Below are 23,579 nucleotides of genomic sequence, written 5' to 3' on the forward strand. Positions count from 1 at the left end.
TTTTTTGGGATGAATTCCCAATTGTTCGAGCTGAGGGTGGCACCTTGTGGCCGTGAAGGGTGTAAATGAGCCTCCCTTCCAGCAGGTCCAAGATCTTCATTGTATTGTCACTCGAACCACTGATCAGATAGTTTCCGGATGGATGGAAGGAAAAGCCGTTGACCCCTGCGCTATGAACTGCAAGATAAAGTAAAATGTATGAAAACAAGACCAGTCTTGTGACTAATTAAAAACAAATGAATTTTCATGATGTGAAACCATCTCCATTTATATGAACTACCTCTGTAATGTTGTATTAACTTGTTTGTACGAATATCCCAGATTTTTAATGTGTTGTCCGCTCCCGATGATGCAATGCATGTGCCACTGGAATTGAAGTCCACAAATGTCGCTGACCTAAACAGACAGTTTAAAAAAATCAGAAAACTTTGATCTAATAAACATACAGTATCCTCAAAAAGATTCAAAAAGAACCAACAACGCTCAACTCTCACCCGCCGTAGTCTGTGAAAACGTTTATGCACTGACGTGCGGATGTATCCCAGAGGCGAACCGTCCTGTCATCGCCACAGGAAGCAACGAGACGACCATCTGGTGAAAACCTGACAGGGACAGACAGGACAAGTGAAAGTGAGAGAAATCCCACTTTATGTGACAAAACCGGAGAGGTTAGGCACATAGTCTCATACCTCGCACAGCGTACCCAGTTGGTGTGGCGGTTTAGAGAGTAGAGGAATTTCTTCCGTTCGACACCCCACACTTTTACAGACTTGTCATCTGAGGCCGTGACCAGCCTTTGGCCATCGCCGGAGAAATGAACGCTTCGAACGCTCGCTGTGTGTGCTTTGAACACAGTTGACTCGCCCTTTCTATTAACAGACAATAATGCATAAAGATACAAATGATACATTAAAGGGTTAGTTATGTAGTTGTGCTAGGTGTATGTATATTACTTTCTTCTTACAGCCGAACACAATCAGATATTGAAAAATACCCTGGCTCTTCCCAGCTCTATAATGGCAGTGAATAGTAACTGAGATTTTAAAGCCCAAAAAAGTGCATCCATCCATCATAAAAGTAATTAATATGTCTCTAAGGGGTTAACAAAGACCTTCTGAAGTTAAGCAATGTGTTTTTGTACGAAAAGCATCCATAATTATAATTTTATAAACTGCAATCAGCTCACTCAAGCTCCTCTGACGTTTCACTTTTTAATACTTCTCCGGTGTTTTTCTTTTTGCTCTATCCTCGCGCTTCCGTATTCGTCAAAGTGTCGGCTCTTCCGCCGGAACTTGACTCGCGTACGGCCATTACCTGAAGCTAGTGAATATATATAATAAAGTTATAAACACAGATATCTTCAAAAGGACTTTATTAACCCCCTGGAGCCACATTGATTACTTTTATTATGGATGAATACACTTTGTGGCTTAAAAAAAAAAAGGTACCATTCACTCCCATTATAAAGCTTGGAAGAGCCAGGATTTTTTTATATATATAACTCTGTGTTTGGCTGAAACAAGAAGAAAGTCAAACACTTATTAGGATGGCTTGAGGGCTAGTCATTTTAATTAATTTTTGGGTGAACTAACCCTTTAAAAGGGATCATCTGTACTCACATGCTGGGTGTCCAAAGTCGAACTGTCTGATCTCTGGATGAAGATGCCACCAAAGATCCGCTTGGAGAAAAATGAACACCTGTAATGATGTCCGTGTGACCCACAAACCTAAACGCCCTTGCTTTTGGAGCGAGGTTCCAGATCATAAGGTTCTTGTCACATGATCCAGTAGCTGCAAGAGAAGTTGCAAGTGGTTATGTTGAGATGTTCTCTGACTGAAAATAGAAGATAAATAATAATGACATACCCAGCTGTTTATTATTGGGGCTGAAATCAGCGCAGGATACAACATCTTTGTGACCTTTAAAATGTCTCTCAAGGGTGGGATCCTCCTGAAAAGGATATCATAGAAGAATAAGTTATAAAATGTTTGTTTTCTAAAGTTTTTTCAATAAAACAATGTGAGTGATTGTTAAATTTACAGAAATATTTCTTAAGTTTTATATATAACGTACACACACACACATAACGTTACATGGTGACAACACAATGGTTGTAGGTTACCACGGTAACACGCCTAAAACTATGCTAGTTCCATAGTCTTTTTTGTTTGCTAATTATATTGTTTTGTATTATGTTGTGAAATTTCAAATATAATATGTCAAATATAACCAATATTAGTACGTTATCTCTATTCAAACATAAACACGAAACTTTTCAGCACAGTTGCACAGAGCTAAGTTAATTAGAAACGAAATAAAATGTCTACATTCACACTTTAAAATGTTTCTAAAAGTAGTCTTACCATTACAGATGCCATTGTTGTGGAAAACGTCGAGAAAGTTTTTAAATTTGGTGCAGTTTGTTCTTTGTTTTACAAGTAAACAAGTGAAACTCCTTCATTTTGAGCCACTTCCCATCTGTCAAACAAGCCGCGTTTTCCCCAGACCAAACAAATCACGCTCCGAATCATCGAGTCAGGGGGACTAGATGAGCAATATGGATTTACAATTCAAAACATACATAAATCGTTATTAAGACTGGCAAAATACTAATTTACACAGATAAACCTCTGCATGCAGTCAATGGAAACCTCCAATGTAACACGTTAACCCACCCTCCTAAATTAATGCAACAGAAGGCTTGCTGGGATTAATACTAAAATGTGCAAGCTTGTTTCACAAAGATTATAACGTTACTGTTTGTAGAGTTACGTAGTTGCATATACAAGCCAAACATTGTAAACAATTGTCTTCAGAAAAAAAAAAGAGGAATTACTGGTAAAATACAAAACGTTAGATCAGAAAAATAATTTAATAAATTCTGCCGACTGGGCTCTCTTTCACTGAACAGTTGAAAAAGCGTTGGAAACAACGCCGTCGCATAGCAACAACCCCAAACGGTAAAGCAGCAGCACTAACATTGAGGTTAAAAGAACTCCGTCACTGATTGGATAAACAATTCAACGGGCCAATCAGTGAAGGGTTTGCTCAAAGAGACAACACTTTGAGTTTTGATTTTGGAAGCTAACATTAGCCGCCGAAGCTCAGCTAAGATGTCTGTCAAGCTGGGGATTGGCGATTCAAAGGTCAGTGTTTTTTTATGTTTCTGCAACAAAGTGCCATTTGCGAAACGTATATTTTGAAAGCTAGCTATGGTAATGTTTTACATGGGAAGCTGGGGTTTAAAGGGGAATCTGACACTGGTCTAGCTCAGCTGCTCCTCCGTTGCCATATTACCTGTGACCATCAACACCAGTTCACTGCTGATGCTTTCATGTTGTATTATTTTCTACCAGTGCTGCTAATCAATAAATGAATATTAGTTATATACTAATGCCAATGCATGTTATTGTAGCTTACATAGGCTTTTATATTCACATTAAACTCAATGTTTGTTTCATACACATAATTTTCTGAGTGTGACTGTCTGCTAGTGTTTAGCAAACGTAAACAATTACATTGATCCCCAAAATAATTATTTCAGAATAGTAATAGTTACACAAAGGAGTATGATTTATTGAAATGAATGCTTGTTTTCCCTCTAGTATTTAAAGAAGAGGATTCCCCAGAACCCCAAATATCAACATGTTAAAACACGACTTGATACAGGTATCCACTTTTTGGTGGCTAGCATTTTGAATATTCATTGCATATTTGACAAAATATGTAATGACTAACCCTGTTTATTTACTAGGCTTCAGTCTGACAAAATATATGGAGAGACTAGAGGAGGCCAGGAAAAGTAAGTTCAGAATATTATTAATCCATATTGTTGAAGAAATATTTAATATTTTAAAATGGCATGGTGCATTTAATTCAGAAGGTTTATTATAACTAATAGTTTTTTTACAACACCTAACAAATTCACGCAGACATTCAAGCACATCACAGTGGTCTACAAAACTAGTGTGTATTTGCATTAAAAATATACAAGACAGTGCAGAATTGCACAGTAATGCATCTTTTGTGAACAGCTCCTTAATGACTTGTTTCAGCTGTTTTGTCTCCAAATGCACTTGTCCTACTTATATTTGTATCACCTGATGAGGAGAGAAAGACTGCTTTGTCCAATGGTCATCTTGTTACAGGTTCCCTCTGATTTCTCAAGGATAAGCAATTCTTGCTCCTTCTTTTGGATGCATGTAGATTACAGTAATTCCTCTGTCAAGATTGTCTGTAGTGAAACCGAGATGTATAACCTCATCCAGTGGTGTCACTTGGAGTCTTACAGTGGGTTTGGTGGTGAGGCTGGACTTTGGAGTTCTTGCCAAAGATAAAAAGAGACGTTGGCAGAGCTTGTCTCAGTTTATTGCAGCAATTGGCTTGTTAAAGTCAAGTTTAGTGAGTTTAATCTGTATCAAAATGGAGTTTGATATTTTGGGTGTGAATTTAAATGATGTTTCTTTAAATGAAGATGAAGTGAGAAATGGTAACACTCAGGATCCAGGTAAAATGCATTAGAATTGTTTTTGTGCAGCAGCTCTGCATCATTTGAAATGCATGTTTATTATATATATTTTTTTCTCCAGACTACAGATATAGGAAGGATGAGCTATTTAAAAGACTCAAAGTGACCACATTTGCTCAGCTGGTAAGTGAAAAAGAAATTACATAAAGCATATGGTTTACTTTCAGTAACAGTAACAGTTTTAATACAGTAAAATTATATATTTTTGAAATGTTATTACAATTTAAAATGACTTTTACAATTTAAACTCTAATTTATTCCTGTGATGGCAAATCTGAACTTGCTTCTGAGTTTATATTTCAAATATATATATTTTTTATTTTTTATATATTCATTATTAACACTTATTAATTGTATGTGTGTGTTTGTGTATATAATAATTGTTTATTTATTTTTTCAGGTAATCCAAGTTGCTTCTGTGTCAGATCAGAATGACAACATTAAAGATGAAATGCCGGGATTAGATGGTAGTTTCATTTCTCTTTTATGTTACTCTTTTTTTATTTATATATTTATTTCTTATTCTCATTAGTAGTTTTTACTAACAATTATTATGAAAGAACAGCCTAGCAACCACATAGCAACATATTAACTACAACTCAGGACACACCATGGAGCCCCTAAGGGCACATGGTGATGGAAAACATGAAATGGGAGGGGAAAAATTATATTGTAATGACTGCGTTTGCTTTCAATTCTTTTGCGCTCACCTGAGAAACATTGAGTTTGCTTGTTTCTTTTGTATGAGCCCGCAAAACTGCAGATAGAAACAATTTAAGTTGGGAGAAACAATATTTGAATGCTTTTGAGCGAATACTCAGGCCAACGCAAAAGTTGCTCAAAAGTTCCTCGAACGCAAAATTTGTGCAAGCAAACACAATATTCCTCAAGGAACGCAAAAGTTGTGTGCACAAATGCTTCGTTTTTTGGGGAAAACAAAATTTGTGCAAATAAACGCAAAATTTCTCTGGGAATGCAAAATGTTTCTTAATGGAATGCAAAATATTTGCAAGCAAATGCAAAGTTTCTTGGGGAAACATAATATCAAAAGTAGCGTGAGTAATTGTTTGTTTTTTAAGGGAGTGCAAAAGTTTTATGAGCTTTGCAAAGCAGTTTTTCCCCTACTATCTCATGTTTTATCTCATAGATACAATCTCATAGCAACGCCCTGACAACTGTTTTTTTGAATCTGGTTTCAGATGATGATATTTCAATATTCTCAGCGTCACCGGGGCTCGACGGTCTCTCGACTAATGGCTCCCCAGAGCCGACACACTGTATCAACAATGAGGAATCTGGCGACACTGTGTTTTCTCCTAGATCTACACTCCAAAGGTAGTCAAATCACTTTTGTGTTTGTGACACACCTGTCCATGTCCTTAATTCAACCGGTCACATCAGAATATCATTTTATACATCTAACTGATCCCCCCCCCCTCTAGCATTTCCTCTATTGTACAACCACAAGAGCTCTCATTGGCCAGGCTGCTTTCTCATGGCCCCAAGTGCCATTGAGTCTGTTTGGGGACAGTCGGTGCAATCGGACTCCGTCCTCAGAGAGCCTGTGGGGGGGAACAATGAGATATAGCCTGTAACACTGAACACCCCTGACTGTCCTCACTCGGTGTAATCGAGAATCTCTGGGCTCATTCATAGTGTCATCAGTGGCGTGGGAGAACTGGATCTGGACAAGAACGGACAGAAGACCATCCAACTGTCTCCAGTGTCTACCTCCAACACCATAGAGTGCCCCCTACCTGACTGCCCTTATCTGTTGCTGGATGTGCGGGACAGAGACCAGTATGACCAGTGCCATATTATCAGTGGTAGGAAACTTACCTTGAAAAGAGAATTTTGCTCAAAGCATGAAATACATTTAATATAATATTATTAAAAATCTTTTTTTTTTGCTCTCAGCTTACAGTTACCCCATAGCGACCTTATCAAGGACAATGAACCCATACACAAAAGAAGTCCTTGATTACGTATCCTTTTATTCCTGATATGTGAAAATATTTGTTCTGTATTAAATCTAATGCACCGAAGCAGAATAATTGAATATTTTTATTCATTGTACATGTATGAAATGCACTATAATATTTTTTTTTACTTTTAATAATTTTATTATTCATTCATTCATTGAAACTTTGATGTGCATCTATGAAATGCGCTATAATGTATAATACTTATAAGGGGGTCCTATGAATGAAGGAATAAAAAAATGTATTTCATTCAGGAATAAAAAATATCAAATGTGCATTCATTCATAGGACCCCATGATAAAAAGTCACACTGTTTTTGTGCCATCAATAATTTCTGTTCTTGGTTATCATGCCCATTCCTAGTTTTAAAATCTTTAATAGCTACACAGAAAAATGCATCTGGAAAGATCATCATTTTGTATGATGAAGATGAGAGGATAGCAAGTCAAGCGGCCACCACCATGTGCGAGAGAGGGTTTGAGAATCTCTTCATGTTGTCGGGGGGTAAGTCATCATGACGACTTCTTCCAGGTAGAAGTCTTTACTTTACATTACTCTACATTACTTTTCTACATTATTTTGAAAATAAGAAGTTGCTTTTAAAGGGATAGTTCACTTTGAAATTAATTTTTGATGTTTTAACTTACCTCAAGGGCATCCAAGATGTAGGTGTCTTTGTTTCCACAGTAGTTTAAATTTTGATATTTTTAGGTCAAACCGTTCTTGTCTTTCAGTCATATAATGGAGGTAATATGAGGTCATCCTCAAGAGCATGCACAGAAAGTCCAAATTAAACATGATTTAATGACTCGAGGTAAAACTGTGACTATGATTTACAAGAGGTAAAAACTATATAATACTGTTCGTTTTCTCACACAAACCGCTCGTTTCGTGTCTTTGGCCATCAATGTGTACTTACATTTACGAGTCATTTAATCATGTTTAATTTGGACTTCTCTGTGCATGCTCTTTGAGGTGGTGACCATAGACCTGCATTATATAACTGATAGACACAAACGGTTTGACCTAAAAATATAAAACTTGAAAATACTGCGGAAACAAAGACACCTACATCTTGGATGCCCTTGAGGTAAGCTAAAACATATCAAAAAATAATTTCAAAGTGAACTATCCCTTTAAAATTATTATTCCTATACCTAGATCATCGGGGTCTCGATTATCTCCAAAGAATACACATGGGTTAATCCTGTCAGTATTTCAGTATTCATCTATTCCTTTCTCAACAAGGTTTAAAAGTGGTTTATCAGAAATTCCCTGAAGGAATGACAACAGGCTCCATTCCCATCTCCTGTCTGCCATCACCCACGGGACCAGGAGGTCGTAAGCGCTCGGTGCCACAGCAAACGTCACAGGCAGCAGAAAAAAAGAGGCGGTTCACTTCAGAGGACCTCAGCAGAATCCAACATTACCTAGAGGAGGTGTTCATACCCAGCGAGCCCAGCAGTGAGTCATCCATTTCAAAAATGATGACCCAAAAAAAAAAAAACTCATCAATTACTCACCCTTATACTAATACTAATATATTACTATTTCCCCCGCACACACATTTTAGGTCGTCTCAGCAGTAGATTGTCCACTAGCAGCGCTGGCTCCAAAGCGTCTACAGTTCGGAGCAGTCAACAGGGCTCATCCGTAGCAGGATCAGAAAGCGCTCGTTCACGGAGCAGTCGGCCTTGGAAATAACCTTCCGTTTCACTCTCACCGTTGTCGTGTTCACTTCAATGCAAATAGCCTTTATATTTTACTTTTGTGAACATCTGTGATGGACATTCTAAACTACTGGCCACATGCACATGGTTTAATTCTCAGAAGTACACTGGAAGAAATTGAACATTTTATTGGTCCTTTTATTATTTCAGTTTATACACATATCTTTGCACTTGCTGACTCCAAATCGAAACTACATGTTTAAAATCTGATTTGCGCAGTCATCAAATGCATATGTAGGGGTCTTCTGTTACATAAGTAAGCAGGTCTTAGTGGAAGGACTCATTTTATTTGCTTTAGCTGCACTGACATGATGTATTCATTGAGCATGCTGTATGTTTACTTGCTCAGTAGACACAGTATGTATGGTGCATTCCTTTAGAAGTATTTTAGATGTGCTGGATGTTTTTTAGGCCTTTCAATCTATAGCTAATCTGTTCGTTCAGTGCATTTATTTAAACGATTGACGCTTTCTGAACCAGTGCAGAAGATTTTCCTTCATCTGCATCTGCTTAACTGTGATTTGAATATTATGAAATGTAGATGTGATTGCTGGCATTAATGATGCTGATGTTGCTGTGTGCAATTTTGCTTTGTCTGTTGCAGCGTGATGAAGGAACTTAAAGTGCATTTACAATCAATGTTGGTGGAATGTGTACTTGGAGTGGCAGAAAGAGCTTTGGCTTGTTTGTTTGGCCTTTGTTGTCTGTGCTGATTGACTTAAATCAGTTTAGACCTTGTTTTATTGACCAATTAATAATTTAATGTAATCTATATAATGAAAACTACCTGGTTTGTTCTTTTGTAATGAAAGTATGAATAAAGATCAATTTTATATGACTAAGTGTTACCTATATGCCTTTCAAATATATTTATCATGTATGTTCAGAAATGACTTGATCTAATGGGCTGAGCTGTTTACGTTGTGACCATTCTCTTTTTAGTTACTCATATAACTCCCAGTAATACTTGATTCTAGTTGGTCAGTGTCAGTATTAATAAGGCAGTCTAATGTTTGCAGTCGTCCCTGACAATGCTTTAAATCAGATTGCTCATAACTAAACAGTACAGCATTTACTAAAAAAAGTGAGGAAACCTATGAAGTGTTTGGAAAAAAATTAAGTTACTTGGACTTAATAAGGCTGGTTTCCTCGCTTTTTTAAGTTAAGTCAACTGATCACTTTGACTTCAGATTTAGTATTAATATTACTGTGATATGGCAGTGAGTGTCTTGTTGTTAAGATGTGTATTTTGTACATTATAACAGACTTTACAGTGACCTAATATTCACTAGTACATCAGACCTCTTTTAACCAACTGTGGCAAGCTGCTTTGACTTAATCATTCCTAGGATATAAATTTCTGATATCAAGAATTCATTTATCAGTAGTTAAAATGATAATTCTTGGAGCAATTGCTAATTGTTAAAATCAGGAATTACATTTCCAATAATAAAAACATTTCATGTCTATAGCTTTAGTAATTTGTCAAGAACCAATTTAATAAGATAAATAATCTACAATCTGATTAAACCTCTTTTTGTCATAATGACCAGCTGACTGTACATTATCCCTTACTTCGTGCACTTACAAAGTTATGTACTTTGACTCATCACAAAAATATTCTTGTATGTTTAATATGGATTATTCTTGGCGTGCTCCATGATGACCATCAGGGCCAGCCAGGTCTCTTCAGCAGTCGGGACGATCTGATCGGCTGGCAGGATGAAACCATAGCGACCAGTGTCTCTCAGCTCAAAGGTGTAGGAGTACTTGATGCCCTGATCATAAGTCCAGTCAGTAGTGACTCCATCAGCTTGGTCTGAGAGCAAAGAGATTGTTAGCAATGAGATTAATATTCATTATGATATTAGATTAGAGCTTTAGGTTCACTGGAAATGTACTTACAGATGGTAGTAATCATGCTGCCAAATGTATATGCAGTGTTATACAAAGACTTAAGTTCGGTGATGGCCTTTCTTGCGAGTTCATGCTGAAAGGACAATACAGAATTGTTTTGAACAGATTAAAATCAGCATGTTACTGTGACATACATACCAGTTCAGCCTGGTCTTTGGCAGGAGTCGCCGTGTATCCGTGTGGATAGAGGAGCATTTGGGAATAGCTGTGAATGGACAAAAAGGCCTTGAGGTTGCCGTGAGATTTCACAAAGTCCACAATGGCTTTGACCTCTGGCTCGGAATGAGCACTGGGTCCATGGTAAGTCTCAGAGCACGGGTTATTGCTGGCACCAGGACCTATAGACGAAAATCAGTGTATAACATAGTTAAAACAGTAAATAGTATATATATCAACCAGAATCAATATCCCAAACATGCTATCTCACCACCAAAGCCAGTTTCCCAGTTTCTGTTGGGATCAACTCCAACACAGCTGGAGCCAGGGTTCGGCTTTCTGGTTTTACGCCACATGCGGTCCTTAATCAACCAACCAATTGGATTCCACAAGAAAGAGGGCAAATTTCATTAAAATAGTTGTTCTGTTAAATCGAATGTGCATGTAATGTCTTCCATGCATCAAACTCACACTGCTGTGGGTGTAGGCGAAACCATCAGGGTTGGTGACGATCTCCAAGAAGATATCATAGTTGTTCAGGATGTCGGTGAGGACGGGGTCACGTCCGTAGTCAGTCACAATCTGGTCAACAAAAAAATACATTGGTATAAATGTTTGATTCAGTTATGTTGTCAAAGATTATATTTCAGAATTTCAGATGACCTTCTTGGCAAACCAGATTCCGCTGGCCTGGGTGACCCATTCTCTGGAGTGGATGCCGGTGTCAATCCAGAGACCTGGACGGTTCGCTCCAGTGCTGAACTGAGTGACAGGATATATAATAAACAAATGGAAATATCATTTATCCTGGCATTTATATTACTTACGCTGCATGCATCTCAATTAATAAAAATCTACATTGAACACCATATTAGAAATGGTAATGCTTCCATTTTTCTGCAAGTATAGCAGTGAAATAAAATTGCATCTGATACCACCTTATTTAGCTAAAAATATTATATTAAATCATTACTGGAATCATAGTATTATCATAGCTTGTGTGCAATATCTCACCTGAGATTTGGTATTTTGCAATTATTTGGGACACACTAATTTTGCATATAGATCTCTATTAAATCCTGCTATATGTAATTAAAGGTTCCTAATAGTAAAATAATATCATAAGATTGTTATTGATTGTGAATCGTGGCCTACCTTCAGGACGTTCAAGGGACGGCTCTCATAGCTCTGACCAATCACAATTTTGCTGACCAGATTACTGTGTTCTGCCACAAGCATGTCCATGAAAGAGTAAATCTGCAAACATTATGGTGAAGATCAAATTCATGGATGTACGTAAAGCTATGTTCTGTTGGCTTAAACACAAAAAATAAACTGAAGTCATAAACAAATTTGATACAAACAATTTTATAGTACAATAAATAGCTTTTTCTTTGAAAAGGCTGATGTTGAAAGTTCAATGAATTAAAGTTGCACCACTCACAGAGTTCAGGTCATGGTAGGTGGTGTAGACAAAATCATCGGTACTTCTCGGAAAGGTGCGAAATTTCACCATCTCGCGTTCCTCATCATCCAGCAAATCCTTAGGTTACAGAAAGCCATCAAATAAGTATAAGGATTTTTCAGGGGGGTTTTTTGTTGTTCAACCACAGCTTTGAAATAGTCGCACCTGAACATCCTCAATCATGACATTATACTGGATCTGATTGTATGCCAGGAACGCCCTGACAGCCTGGAGGCTGTGAAAGGGGACACGAACATCCACAGGCAGGGACTCATGAACGGGCTCCATCCAGAAGTCCAGCTGAACACAGAAGGAAATATAACGTAATAAAGTATTTATATTACATTAAAATATGAATATAATATGAACTATATAATAGTAGGCCTAATAATGAATTATAACATTGTGCTGTCAAACCGATTAATCACATCTAACAAAAGTTTGTATATATATATATATATATATAGTATACTGTACACATCACCTTTATCCCAACAATTCTAGAACAATCAAATGATCTTTGGGCTTGACAAACACTTACCCCGAGTGTCTGTTCAGGGAGTTCCTTCAGGAGAGAAATCTGCTCTGCATTTTTTGCAGTGATCCGAAGAACCTGGTCTCTGTAGAAACATTTATACAATTTCTTTAGCTTCAATATTCAGAATAATGACTATGTAGTATGTTTTAGATAGATAGAACAAAAAAGAAACTGACACATAAGGAAATCAAAGTCTGTCTCTGTATTTCAACTGCTAGTATATCATAAGAGAATATGAAAACACATTTATTTATAAACCGAAAATGTGAAAGCATACAGCAAGGGATACTTGGAGACACGAGAACTCACCCCTCAAAAGTCACTTTGCCAAATACGGCCACAAAAAGAGCCGCTAGAACCAGTAACCCCTTCATCTTGCTGCTTGAAGTAAAGTTTCTCATTGTAAGCAACCCCTTTATATATCATGGAGGTGATTATGACTGAGGATTTGAGGAGCTAACAGGGTCAGGGCTCAGACAAACCTGCTGCTTTGGTTCTCACAATCTTATAAAACATTGATGATGGAGTTTAAAGGGATGAGAAAAGGGCATCTGTTTTCTCTCCTGTTTCCTAATATAGTAACTTAGGGTTTATTGACAAGAAACCAAGTTGTTGTGTTTATTTCAAGTCCATGGTTCACTGTCAAATGAGAAGGTAAACTGGAAATTCAGACTAGTCCCTACAGTTAATATTTTTTTTATAATGCTCATGCCTTTTATGCAAACTTGTTTCCTATGAAGTTTTTGACATTGCTTTGCGAATTTGCTGATGTAATATTTTTTTTTTAGAAATGAGAGTGAAGTGATCCTTTTGTGTTTTGTCCTTCAGTCAGAATGGGTTTAAAATCATGAACAAATAAGTAGCCTACAGTTTTTTTTATGGCGATGCCAGTGAAAATGTTGATTTTCAAATTCTCGGTTAATAAATAAATGTGTTATCATATTCTCCTATGATATATTAGCAGCTAAAATACAGAGAAAGAGACTTTGATTTCCTTATGTGCCAGTTTATTTTCTGTTCTATCTATCTAAAACACACTATAGTCATTATTCTGAATATTAAAGCTAAAGAAATTGTATAAATGTTTCTACAGAGACCAGGTTCTTCAGATCACTGCAAAAGATGCAGAGCAGATATCTCTCCTGAAGGAACTCCAGAATCCTTTGGAGGAATTTAAAGATCTCAATGCCCATTTTAGTCTTATATCACTATAGTTTTTGAATGAAAACGTTTGTCCTGCTTCCTCATTATTCTGATTTATGGGTTTCTCAACAACCAACAAGCATTATAGGCTATGTAAATAATGATGTCACAATGTTGCATGAATTCAAAACACATTGTTTTTGCTTTTTGGCTTAATGTATCACATTACTTTAACGCCACATATGTGCTCTTTCTTGGACTGGGGAGTAAATTTTGAGCTCTTTTTCTGGAGAAGATTTAGTCGTATATAATTATTTTTTACATATTCCATAACCAATAGATGGTCCATATTAAAATTATATACTCTTTTGTCTAAATAAATTACACTAAAATTAAATTAAATATTTAACAAACTGAATTTAGGCATCAAAACATAATGTACAGTATAAAACAATGGATATTCATTTAGAGATTTGATTAAAACATGCATTTCGTGGTGATTTTAAAGATGGACTGTAAGAGAGAATTACGTGATGGTAAATATAATCTAAATGTAAAAAAATAGAGTAAATCAGCATTAATTAAATATCCAATTTTAAACAATACTGATAGATTAAAACGGCTGATGATTTATCAGTATCCAGATGCTTTTGAGGACTAAACAATGCATTCTTTATATTTAATATTGTACATCAAAACAACACCCATAAGATAGTGATTTTTTATGTTGTTTTTATTAACACTCTTTTATTCCCTTCAACATCTTTCAAAGAAATATTGCTGTTTAATATGGGTTGTTCTTGGTGTGCTCCATGATGGCCATCAGGGCCAGCCAGGTCTCCTCAGCAGTCGGGACGATCTGATCGGCTGGCAGGATGAAACCATAACGACCAGTGTCTCTCAGCTCAAAGGTGTAGGAGTACTTGATGCCCTGATCATAAGTCCAGTCAATAGTGCCTCCACTGGCTTGGTCTGTGAACAAAACAGAGATTATTAGCAGGGTAACCGTGATCCAAAACTAAAATAAAGTGACTCTTATTAAACTTACAGATGGTGGTAATGATGCTTCCATATCTGTAGCTAGTGTTGTACAATGACTGCAGCTCAGAGATGGCCTTTCTAGAGAGCTCATGCTGAAGAGACAATACAGAATACATATTAAATGCTGTTAAATAAATCTAGAATGGTGTGTTTCCACATGCATACCAGTTCAGCCTGGTCCTGGGAAGGAGTGCTCTTGTATCCATATGGATACAGGAGCATCTGTGAATAGCTGTGGATGGACACAAAGGCCTTGAGGTTGCCGTGAGAGTTCACAAAGTCCACAATGGCCTTGACCTCTGGCTCGGAATGAGCACTGGGTCCATGGTAAGTCTCAGTGCATGGGTTACCGCTGGATCCAGGGCCTATAGATGAAAAACAGACAATTACAAGAAACTATTACACACTCTTTAAATCTTTACAGCCCCTTAAAAATTACAAGTAACATTATTACTGCAGTACACTTTAGACATTATATGAACTAAGAAACTTTGCAGCCAACTACATGTCAAATTACTCTACTAACCCCAACTTAACAGCCCCACTTATGCTCTAATGAGAGTTAGCTGACATGTCGTTGCACAGTTACTTATAGTTAGAATGTTTAAAGTGGATTATCGAAATAAAGTTTATTTTAAGGTTGGTCTGCTTCATTTCTCTACCAGTACCCAGATGGCCAATCAAATTAAACACACACATGGGCCTTAAAGAACAACTTCAATGATGAAAGCATCTCACCTCCAAAGCCAGCATCCCAGTTTCTGTTGGGATCAACTCCAACACAGATGGAGCCAGGGTTCGGCTTTCTGGTTTTACGCCACATGCGGTCCTTAACCAACCAATTGCATTCCACAAGAAAAAAGGCAAATCTCATGAGAATATTGTTCTGTTAAACCAAATGTGCATGTAATGTCTTCCATGCATCAAACTCACACTGCTGTGGGTGTAGGCGTAACCATCAGGGTTGGTGACGATCTCCAAGAAGATATCATAGTTGTTCAGGATGTCGGTGAGGACGGGGTCACGTCCGTAGTCAGTCACAATCTGGTCGACAAAAAATACATTGGTATAAATGTTTGATTCAGTTATATATATTGTCGAAGATTATATTTCAGAATTTCAGATGACCTTCTTGGCAAACCAGATTCCGCTGGCCTGGGTGACCCATTCTCTGGAGTGGATGCCGGTGTCAATCCAGAGACCTGGACGGTTCGCTCCAGTGCTGAACTGAGTGACAGGATATTAATCATGATGAACAAATGGAAATATCATTTATCCTGGCATTTATATTACTTACGCTGCATGCATCCCAATTAATAAAAATCTACATTAAACACCACATTAGAAATTGGAAAGCATACATTTTCAGCAAGTAGTATAGCAGTGAAATAAAATTGCATCTGATACCACCTTATTAGCATCTATAACTAAAATTGTCATAATAAAAATCATAAATGTCATAAACATTATTAGTTAACTGAAATCATAGCATAATCAGGTTGTGTGCACTATATTTTTACTATTGGCATAACACTATGATTTGGGACACACTAATCTGGCATATACTGTAGATATGAGCAAATTGGGATTAAATAATGTATTTCCATCTCTATTAAATCCTGCCATAGGCTACGTAATAAGACAAGTTTTCTAATAGTACAATAAGCACAAATAATATAAGATTGTTATTGATTGTGAATCGTGACCTACCTTCAGGACGTTCAAGGGACGGCTCTCATAGCTCTGACCAATCACAATTTTGCTGACCAGATTACTGTGTTCTGCCACAAGCATGTCAATGAAAGAGTAAATCTGCAAACAGTATGGTGAAGATCAAATGGATGGATGTACAAAAAGCTAGGTTCTTTTGGCTTATACACACAAAAAATAAACTGAAGTCATAAATAAATTTGATACAAACAATTTTAAAGAACATAGTTTCTTTGAAAAGGCTGATGTTGAAAGTTCAATGAATTAAAGTTGCACCACTCACAGAGTTCAGGTCATGGTAGGTGGTGTAGACAAAATCATCGGTACTTCTCGGAAAGGTGCGAAATTTCACCATCTCGCGTTCCTCATCATCCAGCAAATCCTTAGGTCACAGAAAGCCATCAAATAAGTAAGGATTTTTCAGTTTTTTTTTGTTCGACCACAGCTTTGAAATAGTCCCACCTGAACATCCTCAATCATGACTTGATACTGGATTTGATTGTATGCCAGGAAGGCCCTGACAGCCTGGAGGCTGTGAAAGGGGACACGAACATCCACAGGCAGGGACTCGTGAACGGGCTCCATCCAGAAGTCCAGCTGAACACAGAAAGATGCAGTACATTATATAATATAATGTGAGTATATTTTAATCTATATATAATAGTATATATAAATAGCCGTGTTTATTTATTACACTGCAAATGCACAGATCTGATCTTTTGACCCGCCTGTTTACCCGCCGGTTGACATGACTGGTTTCCGATATCGGCGTTTAGCCTACATTCATCGTCTGGTGTTGTTTAAAGCCGTTTGAAGCTGCACTGAAACTGTCATTTGGACCTTGAACCGTTTGGTTCCCATTGAAGTCCATTATATGGAGAAAAATCCTGGAATGTTTTCATCATAAACCTTAATTTCCTTTCGACTGAAGAAAGAAAGACATGGACATCTTGGATGACAAGGGGGTAGGTAAAATATCAGCAAAAGTGATTGTCAGTGATCGCTTTACTATGCAAATGGTAGATCTTCTGGTTTTGGCCTTTCTAAAGTTCTCACCTCAATAAAAAAGCTGCGAGCGTACTGTGTACAGGACACATCTGCTTCTAATAAACAACATTAAAAAGCTATCTTTGTGGGCAAATTTGTCACTTTTGCCTTGTGGTGGCTTGGAATTTAAAGGGGAATCAGGTTGGCCTATAAGTGTTTAGACGTAGGTTGAATGTCCAGATGTCCGATATACATCTGATTTAAAAAAAACAAAAACATTTGGAAGTGGCTCAGATCGGATGCGAAAAAAATCGGATCTCGTGTGGGTTTTTTGTGGGTTTTGTCAGATCAGATGTATTGTAGCTTACTAGCTTTTATTGTTATTGTTATAAATATAGCAATATAACAATGTTATAAATATAAATAAAATATTATATATTAATAATAACTTATAATATATTCATATAAACTTCTACTATCATTTAATGCTATTACAACAATGCTGTTCACAGATACAAATCTAAGTACAGTCACCGTTATCCAACAAATCTGAAACAATCAAATGTGGGCTTCACAAACACTTACCCCGAGTGTCTGTTCAGGGAGTTCCTTCAGGAGAGAAATCTGCTCTGCATTTTTTGCAGTGATCCGAAGAACCTGGTCTCTGTAAAAACATTTATACAATTTCTTTAGCTTCAATATTCAGAATAAAGAGTATAGTATTTTGCATGGTTTTTAGATAAATAGAACAGAAATGGCACATAAGGAAATCAAAGTTTGTTTCTTAGCTGCTAGTATATCATAGGAGAATATGATAGCACATTTATTTATAAACCGAGAATTTGAAAGCATAAAGTGAAGGATACTTGGAGACATGAGAACTCACCCCTCAAAAGTCACTTTGCCAAATACGGCCACAAAAAGAGCCGCTAGAACCAGTAACCCCTTCATCTTGCTGCTTGAAGTGAAGTTTCTCATTGTAAGCAACCCCTTTATATAGGCCTACTATCATGGTGGTGATTATGACTGAGGATATGAGGAACAGGGTCAGGGCTCAGACAAACCTGCTGCTTTGGTTCTCACAACCTTATAAAACACTTATGGAGTTTAAAGGGATGAGAACATCGCATCTGTTTCTTAATAATATAGCAACTTGCAGTACTTTTTTCAAGTCACTGTCAAATGAGGAGGTAAACTGGAAATTCAGTCTATCCAGTTCATATTTTACGACAATCTTTATATTTGTATGTCTTTTATGCAAACCTATTTGTTTTCTGGGATATTTTGATGTTTTGCGAATATTGCTGATGTAAGTTTTGTAGAAATTATGAGAGTGACCTATAATCTATATTAATTTAAAAAAAAAAATTCCTTTTGGTTTAATAAATGTATGGCATTCTTATAATGCCATATAAATGCTATTTGGACTAGGGAGGAAATTTTGAGTTATTTTACTGTAAAAGATTCATAAAATATCTAATTGAATTGATTAGGTAATATTTATGACTCATAACCATAAATGGTCTATTAAAATTATATACTCTTTTGTATAAATAAATTAATAAATAAAACACTAAAAACTAAAATAAATTGTTAATAAAGTGAACTTAAGCATTACAACATTATGAGAAATTGATTGAGATTTGCTAAAGATTACATTTAACAGTGTCATTAAAGTTAGAGTTTATAAAAAAAATTTATAAGAGACCATTTAGATGATGAAAAATATAATCTAAATGTAAAAATAGAGGAAATCAGCAAGCACAATTAAATATCCGATGATAAATTACAAAAACATAACGCCTGATAAATTATATTATACATATAAATCAGTATCCAGAAGCTTTTTACGACTGAACAGCGTATTCTTTATATTTGATAATGTATATCAAAGCAACATCCATAAGATGGTGCTACTTCATGTTGTTTTTATTGACACTTTCATACACTTCGACACAAAAGAAATATTGCTGTATGTTTAATATGGGTTGTTCTTGGTGTGCTCCATGATGGCCATCAGGGCCAGCCAGGTCTCTTCAGCAGTCGGGACGATCTGATTGGCTGGCAGGATGAAACCATAGCGACCAGTGTCTCTCAGCTCAAAGGTGTAGGAGTACTTGATGCCCTGATCATAAGTCCAGTCAATAGTGCCTCCACTGGCTTGGTCTGTGAACAAAACAGAGATTATTAGAGATTATTAGTAACCGTGATCCAAAACTAAAATTAAGTGATTCTTATTAAACTTACAGATGGTGGTAATGATGCTTCCATATCTGTACCTAGTGTTGTACAATGACTGCAGCTTGGAGATGGCCTTCCTGGCTAGCTTATGCTGAAGAGACAACACAGAATTAATATTAAATGTTGTTAAATAAATCTAGAATGGTGTGTTTCCACATGCATACCAGTTCAGCCTGGTCCTTGGCAGGAGTGCTCTTGTATCCGTATGGATACAGGAGCATCTGGGAATAGCTGTGGATGGACACAAAGGCCTTGAGGTTGCCGTGAGATTTCACAAAGTCCACAATGGCCTTGACCTCTGGCTCAGAATGAGCACTGGGTCCATGGTAAGTCGGAAAGCACGGGTCACTGCTGGATCCAGGGCCTATAGATGAAAGTGTTACATACTATAAATCTTTAGAGCCCCTTAAAATTTACTAGTAATTTCAATGCACACTTCAGAAATTCTACTGTAACTTTGGAGCCAACTACACACCAGTCATTAGAGTATTAGGCTGTCTCCTTAATATCTGCTAAAACTTTATTTTGTTGGTCCCCCAACAGACATTCTACTGTAAGTAATTTTGCAAATTCATGTCAACTTATTCTACTAACCCAAACCTAATAGTCTAGTACTGTAATTGCAAAGTTACTTGGTTAGTAGAATGTTTAAAGTGGATTATCGAAATAAAGTTTATTTTAAGGTTGGTCTGCTTCATTGGTCTACCAGTACCCGTCAACGTCAAAATAGTTGAGATGCAATCAATTCAAAGACACACACACACCTGCCCCAAGACATGGGCCTTAAAGAACAACTTCAATGATGAAAGCATCTCACCTCCAAAGCCAGCGTCCCAGTTTCTGTTGGGATCAACTCCAACACAGATGGAGCCAGGGTTCGGCTTTCTGGTTTTACGCCACATGCGGTCCTTAACCAAACAGATTCGCAAATGAAAAGCAATCAGTTGGGATTTATTCCCAAAATATTACTGTTCTGAGTTGAATGTGGAGCTGAAGTTATCCAGCCATCAGACATCAAACTCACACTGCTGTGGGTGTAGGCGTAACCATCAGGGTTGGTGACGATCTCCAAGAAGATATCATAGTTGTTTAGGATATCGGTGAGGACGGGGTCACGTCTGTAGTCGGTTACGATCTGAACAATTCCTGCTCCATTATACCAATTCATCTTTTTTTGAAAAGCATCTTTATATTTGCTGAGTCAAGAATAAATAGCTTTACCTTCTTGGCAAACCAGATTCCGCTGGCCTGGGTGACCCATTCTCTGGAGTGGATGCCGGTGTCAATCCAGATACCTGGACGGTTCGCTCCAGTGCTGAACTGAGTGAAAAGACATGATCACAATTGAAAAAAGTGTGATTATATTACACATCCGACATTTAAATACACATTTGGAAAAATGTGAAATTCAAAATCTCTTTTGAAACAGAGTAAAATAGAGTCATTCATAAGTTCAACTTTCTTGTAACTGTAAACGATGTGCTTTAGGAGCGCTATGAAAATTCCTTTGTTTTGAGCAAAACGTTTAATTCTACACAACACGGAGTTGTGGGTGGGACTATACGTGCATTCACGCCATAACTTGTAGTACCACATGACCACTGTATCACCTGACAGCTGCAGATTCATTTAGGCCAGGGGTGTCCCCGCTCCTGGAGGGCCACTGTCCTGCAGAGTTCAGCTCCAACCCCGTTTAAACATACTTGAACCTGAAAACCTCCAGGCAGCCTTGTTAAGGCAAGTTGGAGCTAAACTCTTCAGGACAGTGGCACTCCTGAGTTAGGACACCCCTGATTTAGGCATTGATAGTGTTTCCAATGCGTATAATTCCCAATCTGATGACGTAAACAGCTCAAGGTAGGACGTCAAGTGATTTCATCTTGAAATACGGTAATTTCGGCATGGCGTGAATGTGTTTGCTCGTTCAAATTTCACATATCCAGTAATAATAGGTCGTGCTAGTGATCCAGAAACAAATGAATTACAAACACTGCACATAATTATTTATCATGGCCTACCTTCAGGACATTCAAGGGACGGCTCTCATAGCTCTTACCAATCACAATTTTGCTGACCAGATTACTGTTTTCAGCCACAAGCATGTCCATGAAAGAGTAAATCTGCAAACAGTATGGGCAAGATCAAATTATTGTAGATTTTTGTTTGTGTGTAAAATTGTTAAAAATATACAACAGGTAATGAAAGTCTGAAAAACATAAGAAACTCACAGATTTCAGGTCATGGTAGGTGGAGTAGACAAAGTCATCTGTACTTCTTGGAAACGCATTATATTTCCCCATCTCACGCTCTTCATCTTCCAGCAAATCCTTATGGTGTAAGAAGAATGGTTTTATTGTGGAGTACATACAAACACAAGAGAACATGTGAATGTGTTTAAATATCATCAGAATTAAAATATCAACTTCAAATCTCACAGGCCTATTAGTATTATATTTTAAGTTTGGTCAAAAAAATTATTTGGGAACCCCTGGTGTAACCAATGAATGGGTGTTGTATTATTGTTTATAGTCTAAAATATATTAAAATCATAGTCAAAAAGTTAAGTAATATTAGTTGTGTTTTTTATCTCCAGTAATTTTCCAACCTGGACATCCATAATCATGACTTGATACTGGATTTGATTGTATGCCAGGAACGCCCTGACAACCTGGAGGCTGTGAAAGGGGACACGAACATCCACAGGCAGGGACTCATGAACGGGCTCCATCCAGAAGTCCAGCTGAACACAGAAGGAAACAAGGATATCTGATGTTCAGCTGTTTCCTAGTTGAAATACCAAATGCATTTGAGAAACATAAAACATGTAAATATCTGGTTTTGGTGTGAGAATTACCCCAAAATGCCCCTGTTCAGAAAGTTCCTTCAGGAGAGAGATTTGCGCCTCATCTTTTGCGTTGATCCGAAGAACCTGGTCTCTGACATCATCAACACCATATGTTTAATTATGTTTTTACATGAAATGACTGGTCACTTTCTGTAAAGCTGCTTTGAAACAATATGTATTGTGAAAAGCGCTATACAAATCAATTTGAATTGAATTGAAATGTGGCGTTTTCATTATATTTCAAGATATCCTTTTCAAGATATTTTTTTAAAATATGAAAATTGTATTGTCCATTTAAGCCACAAATAAACTCACCTCTCGAACGTCTTTTTGGCAAAAGCAGCCACAAACAGAGCACCTAAAAATATTAATCTGTTCATCTTCTTACATAAAGTAGAACTATCATTAAAAAGCATGCTTTATGTTCTGTCACTGTAGTTTTGACCATGTTGACCCTCCTCCTTAACACTCAGCCACAGCTTCCTCCTAAGACTATTAAAGAGATAGTTCACACAAAAAATTAAATTCTGTCATCATTACCTCACCCTCAAGTTGTTCAGAAATTGTTTGAATTTTTTCTTCTGCATAAACACAAAAGAAAATAGTAGGTGAGACTCACTGACTTCCATAGTATGAAAAAATAACTTTGGAAGTCAATGGGGCCCATCAACTGTTTGGTTTCTGACATTCAGATTGAGCTCTGTTGACAGTTTAGTAAACTCGGTGTCCATGATCAAGAAACCAGTTAGAGATTGTTTGAGCTTTGTGAGATGTGTGTTATATTGCTGGAAGTAGCCGTCGATGTACACTGTGGTTATAGAGGGATGGATATGGTCAGCAACAATACTCAAGCTGTGATGTTAAACCTTGCTTAGTTGGTACTAAGAGGCCCAAAGTGTGCCAAGAAAACACCCCCACATCCTTACACCACCAGCACCTATTCACATCAGACCAAAGTACTCTCTACGATGTGAAAGATGGGTTAAGACATCACCAGAGTAATCAGAATGGTAAAACACCAACAGAAAAACATACAGTCCAATCACTGACATAGCAAGCAATAATCTCAGACAGCTTGTCTAAGATTATGTCTATGAGTAAAGGAACTTGACTCACTCGACATGGCTGTTTCAGCACTTTAACAGATCATTTGGTCATTAGCAGGTCTTAAAATTAGGTAAATACAACCTTATAAACAGCAACAAATTACATATTTTTACACAGTGTCATGATTTATTTAACAATAAAATAAAACCAAAATGGAAAAGCCATGGGTGCCAAGCAGCAGCATAGTG

The 23,579-nt window shown here is 37.1% G+C and overlaps 5 protein-coding genes across 8 annotated transcripts in view; 1 reads left to right on the forward strand and 4 right to left on the reverse strand.

Annotated features, from left to right (window-relative positions):
• The window catches only part of poc1b (POC1 centriolar protein B), a 45,270-nt gene extending 42,381 nt beyond the window's left edge, over positions 1-2,889 (reverse strand). For all 4 annotated transcript variants that reach the window (XR_005617256.2, XM_039647014.2, XM_089127929.1 and 1 more), the window contains exons 1-7: positions 2,365-2,889; positions 1,867-1,951; positions 1,620-1,791; positions 690-869; positions 495-602; positions 281-396; positions 44-177 (exon numbers count right to left, since the gene is read on the reverse strand). Coding sequence is in view for 3 of the 4 variants with exons in the window: in XM_039647014.2 (XP_039502948.2) it covers positions 44-177; positions 281-396; positions 495-602; positions 690-869; positions 1,620-1,791; positions 1,867-1,951; positions 2,365-2,379 (810 nt within the window). In the remaining variant the exon portion in view is untranslated. The remainder of the gene's footprint in view (positions 1-43; positions 178-280; positions 397-494; positions 603-689; positions 870-1,619; positions 1,792-1,866; positions 1,952-2,364) is intronic.
• A 122-nt stretch (positions 2,890-3,011) lies between these two features.
• cep41 (centrosomal protein 41) lies at positions 3,012-8,365 on the forward strand. Its single transcript, XM_039646824.2, has 11 exons — positions 3,012-3,147; positions 3,607-3,670; positions 3,756-3,803; positions 4,591-4,652; positions 4,930-4,996; positions 5,729-5,864; positions 6,186-6,355; positions 6,447-6,514; positions 6,901-7,015; positions 7,760-7,975; positions 8,085-8,365. Exons 1-11 carry the CDS (start codon positions 3,115-3,117, stop codon positions 8,213-8,215), a joined length of 1,110 nt encoding a protein of 369 aa, XP_039502758.2. The 5' UTR covers positions 3,012-3,114; the 3' UTR covers positions 8,216-8,365.
• A 1,196-nt stretch (positions 8,366-9,561) lies between these two features.
• On the reverse strand, positions 9,562-12,759 carry LOC120495610 (carboxypeptidase A1). The gene is made up of 11 exons (XM_039695264.2): positions 12,627-12,759; positions 12,321-12,399; positions 11,945-12,079; positions 11,759-11,857; positions 11,470-11,571; positions 10,978-11,076; positions 10,786-10,896; positions 10,586-10,676; positions 10,297-10,496; positions 10,147-10,231; positions 9,562-10,060 (listed from the first exon to the last, which is right to left on the reverse strand). Exons 1-11 carry the CDS (start codon positions 12,716-12,718, stop codon positions 9,873-9,875), a joined length of 1,281 nt encoding a protein of 426 aa, XP_039551198.2. The 5' UTR covers positions 12,719-12,759; the 3' UTR covers positions 9,562-9,872.
• Positions 12,760-14,175: 1,416 nt separating this feature from the next.
• LOC120495608 (carboxypeptidase A1) lies at positions 14,176-18,238 on the reverse strand. The gene is made up of 11 exons (XM_039695262.2): positions 18,085-18,238; positions 17,784-17,862; positions 16,674-16,808; positions 16,495-16,593; positions 16,212-16,313; positions 15,630-15,728; positions 15,435-15,545; positions 15,240-15,330; positions 14,667-14,866; positions 14,509-14,593; positions 14,176-14,432 (listed from the first exon to the last, which is right to left on the reverse strand). Exons 1-11 carry the CDS (start codon positions 18,174-18,176, stop codon positions 14,245-14,247), a joined length of 1,281 nt encoding a protein of 426 aa, XP_039551196.2. The 5' UTR covers positions 18,177-18,238; the 3' UTR covers positions 14,176-14,244.
• Positions 18,239-19,106: 868 nt separating this feature from the next.
• On the reverse strand, positions 19,107-22,737 carry LOC120495609 (carboxypeptidase A1). The gene is made up of 11 exons (XM_039695263.2): positions 22,600-22,737; positions 22,294-22,375; positions 22,045-22,179; positions 21,668-21,766; positions 21,458-21,559; positions 20,661-20,759; positions 20,464-20,574; positions 20,257-20,347; positions 19,604-19,803; positions 19,446-19,530; positions 19,107-19,364 (listed from the first exon to the last, which is right to left on the reverse strand). Exons 1-11 carry the CDS (start codon positions 22,698-22,700, stop codon positions 19,177-19,179), a joined length of 1,293 nt encoding a protein of 430 aa, XP_039551197.2. The 5' UTR covers positions 22,701-22,737; the 3' UTR covers positions 19,107-19,176.
• Between the last annotated feature and the right edge of the window lie 842 nt (positions 22,738-23,579).

Source organism: Pimephales promelas, chromosome 25 (assembly GCF_988280905.1).
Source record: "Pimephales promelas chromosome 25, fPimPro1.hap1.1, whole genome shotgun sequence".
Taxonomy (NCBI): domain Eukaryota; kingdom Metazoa; phylum Chordata; class Actinopteri; order Cypriniformes; family Leuciscidae; genus Pimephales; species Pimephales promelas.

Bases quoted from the DNA above. Each gene is read 5' to 3' on its own strand.
- cep41 (XM_039646824.2), top strand. From the start codon at position 3,115: ATGTCTGTCAAGCTGGGGATTGGCGATTCAAAG. The intron at 6,515-6,900 runs GTATCCTTTTAT...ATAGCTACACAG, and splicing joins CAAAAGAAGTCCTTGATTAC to AAAAATGCATCTGGAAAGAT. The intron at 7,976-8,084 runs GTGAGTCATCCA...CACACATTTTAG, and splicing joins CATACCCAGCGAGCCCAGCA to GTCGTCTCAGCAGTAGATTG.
- LOC120495610 (XM_039695264.2), bottom strand. From the start codon at position 12,718: ATGAGAAACTTTACTTCAAGCAGCAAGATGAAGGGGTTACTGGTTCTA. The intron at 11,077-11,469 runs GTAGGCCACGAT...CCTGTCACTCAG, and splicing joins GTCCCTTGAACGTCCTGAAG to TTCAGCACTGGAGCGAACCG. The intron at 10,061-10,146 runs GTAAGTACATTT...CTTTGCTCTCAG, and splicing joins CAGCATGATTACTACCATCT to ACCAAGCTGATGGAGTCACT.
- LOC120495608 (XM_039695262.2), bottom strand. From the start codon at position 18,176: ATGAGAAACTTCACTTCAAGCAGCAAGATGAAGGGGTTACTGGTTCTA. The intron at 14,867-15,239 runs GTGAGATGCTTT...TTTCATCTATAG, and splicing joins CTGGGATGCTGGCTTTGGAG to GCCCTGGATCCAGCGGTAAC. The intron at 14,594-14,666 runs GTATGCATGTGG...TTGTCTCTTCAG, and splicing joins CCCAGGACCAGGCTGAACTG to CATGAGCTCTCTAGAAAGGC.
- LOC120495609 (XM_039695263.2), bottom strand. From the start codon at position 22,700: ATGCTTTTTAATGATAGTTCTACTTTATGTAAGAAGATGAACAGATTA. The intron at 20,575-20,660 runs GTAAAGCTATTT...GGAATTGTTCAG, and splicing joins GAATCTGGTTTGCCAAGAAG to ATCGTAACCGACTACAGACG. The intron at 19,365-19,445 runs GTAAGTTTAATA...TTTTGTTCACAG, and splicing joins AAGCATCATTACCACCATCT to ACCAAGCCAGTGGAGGCACT.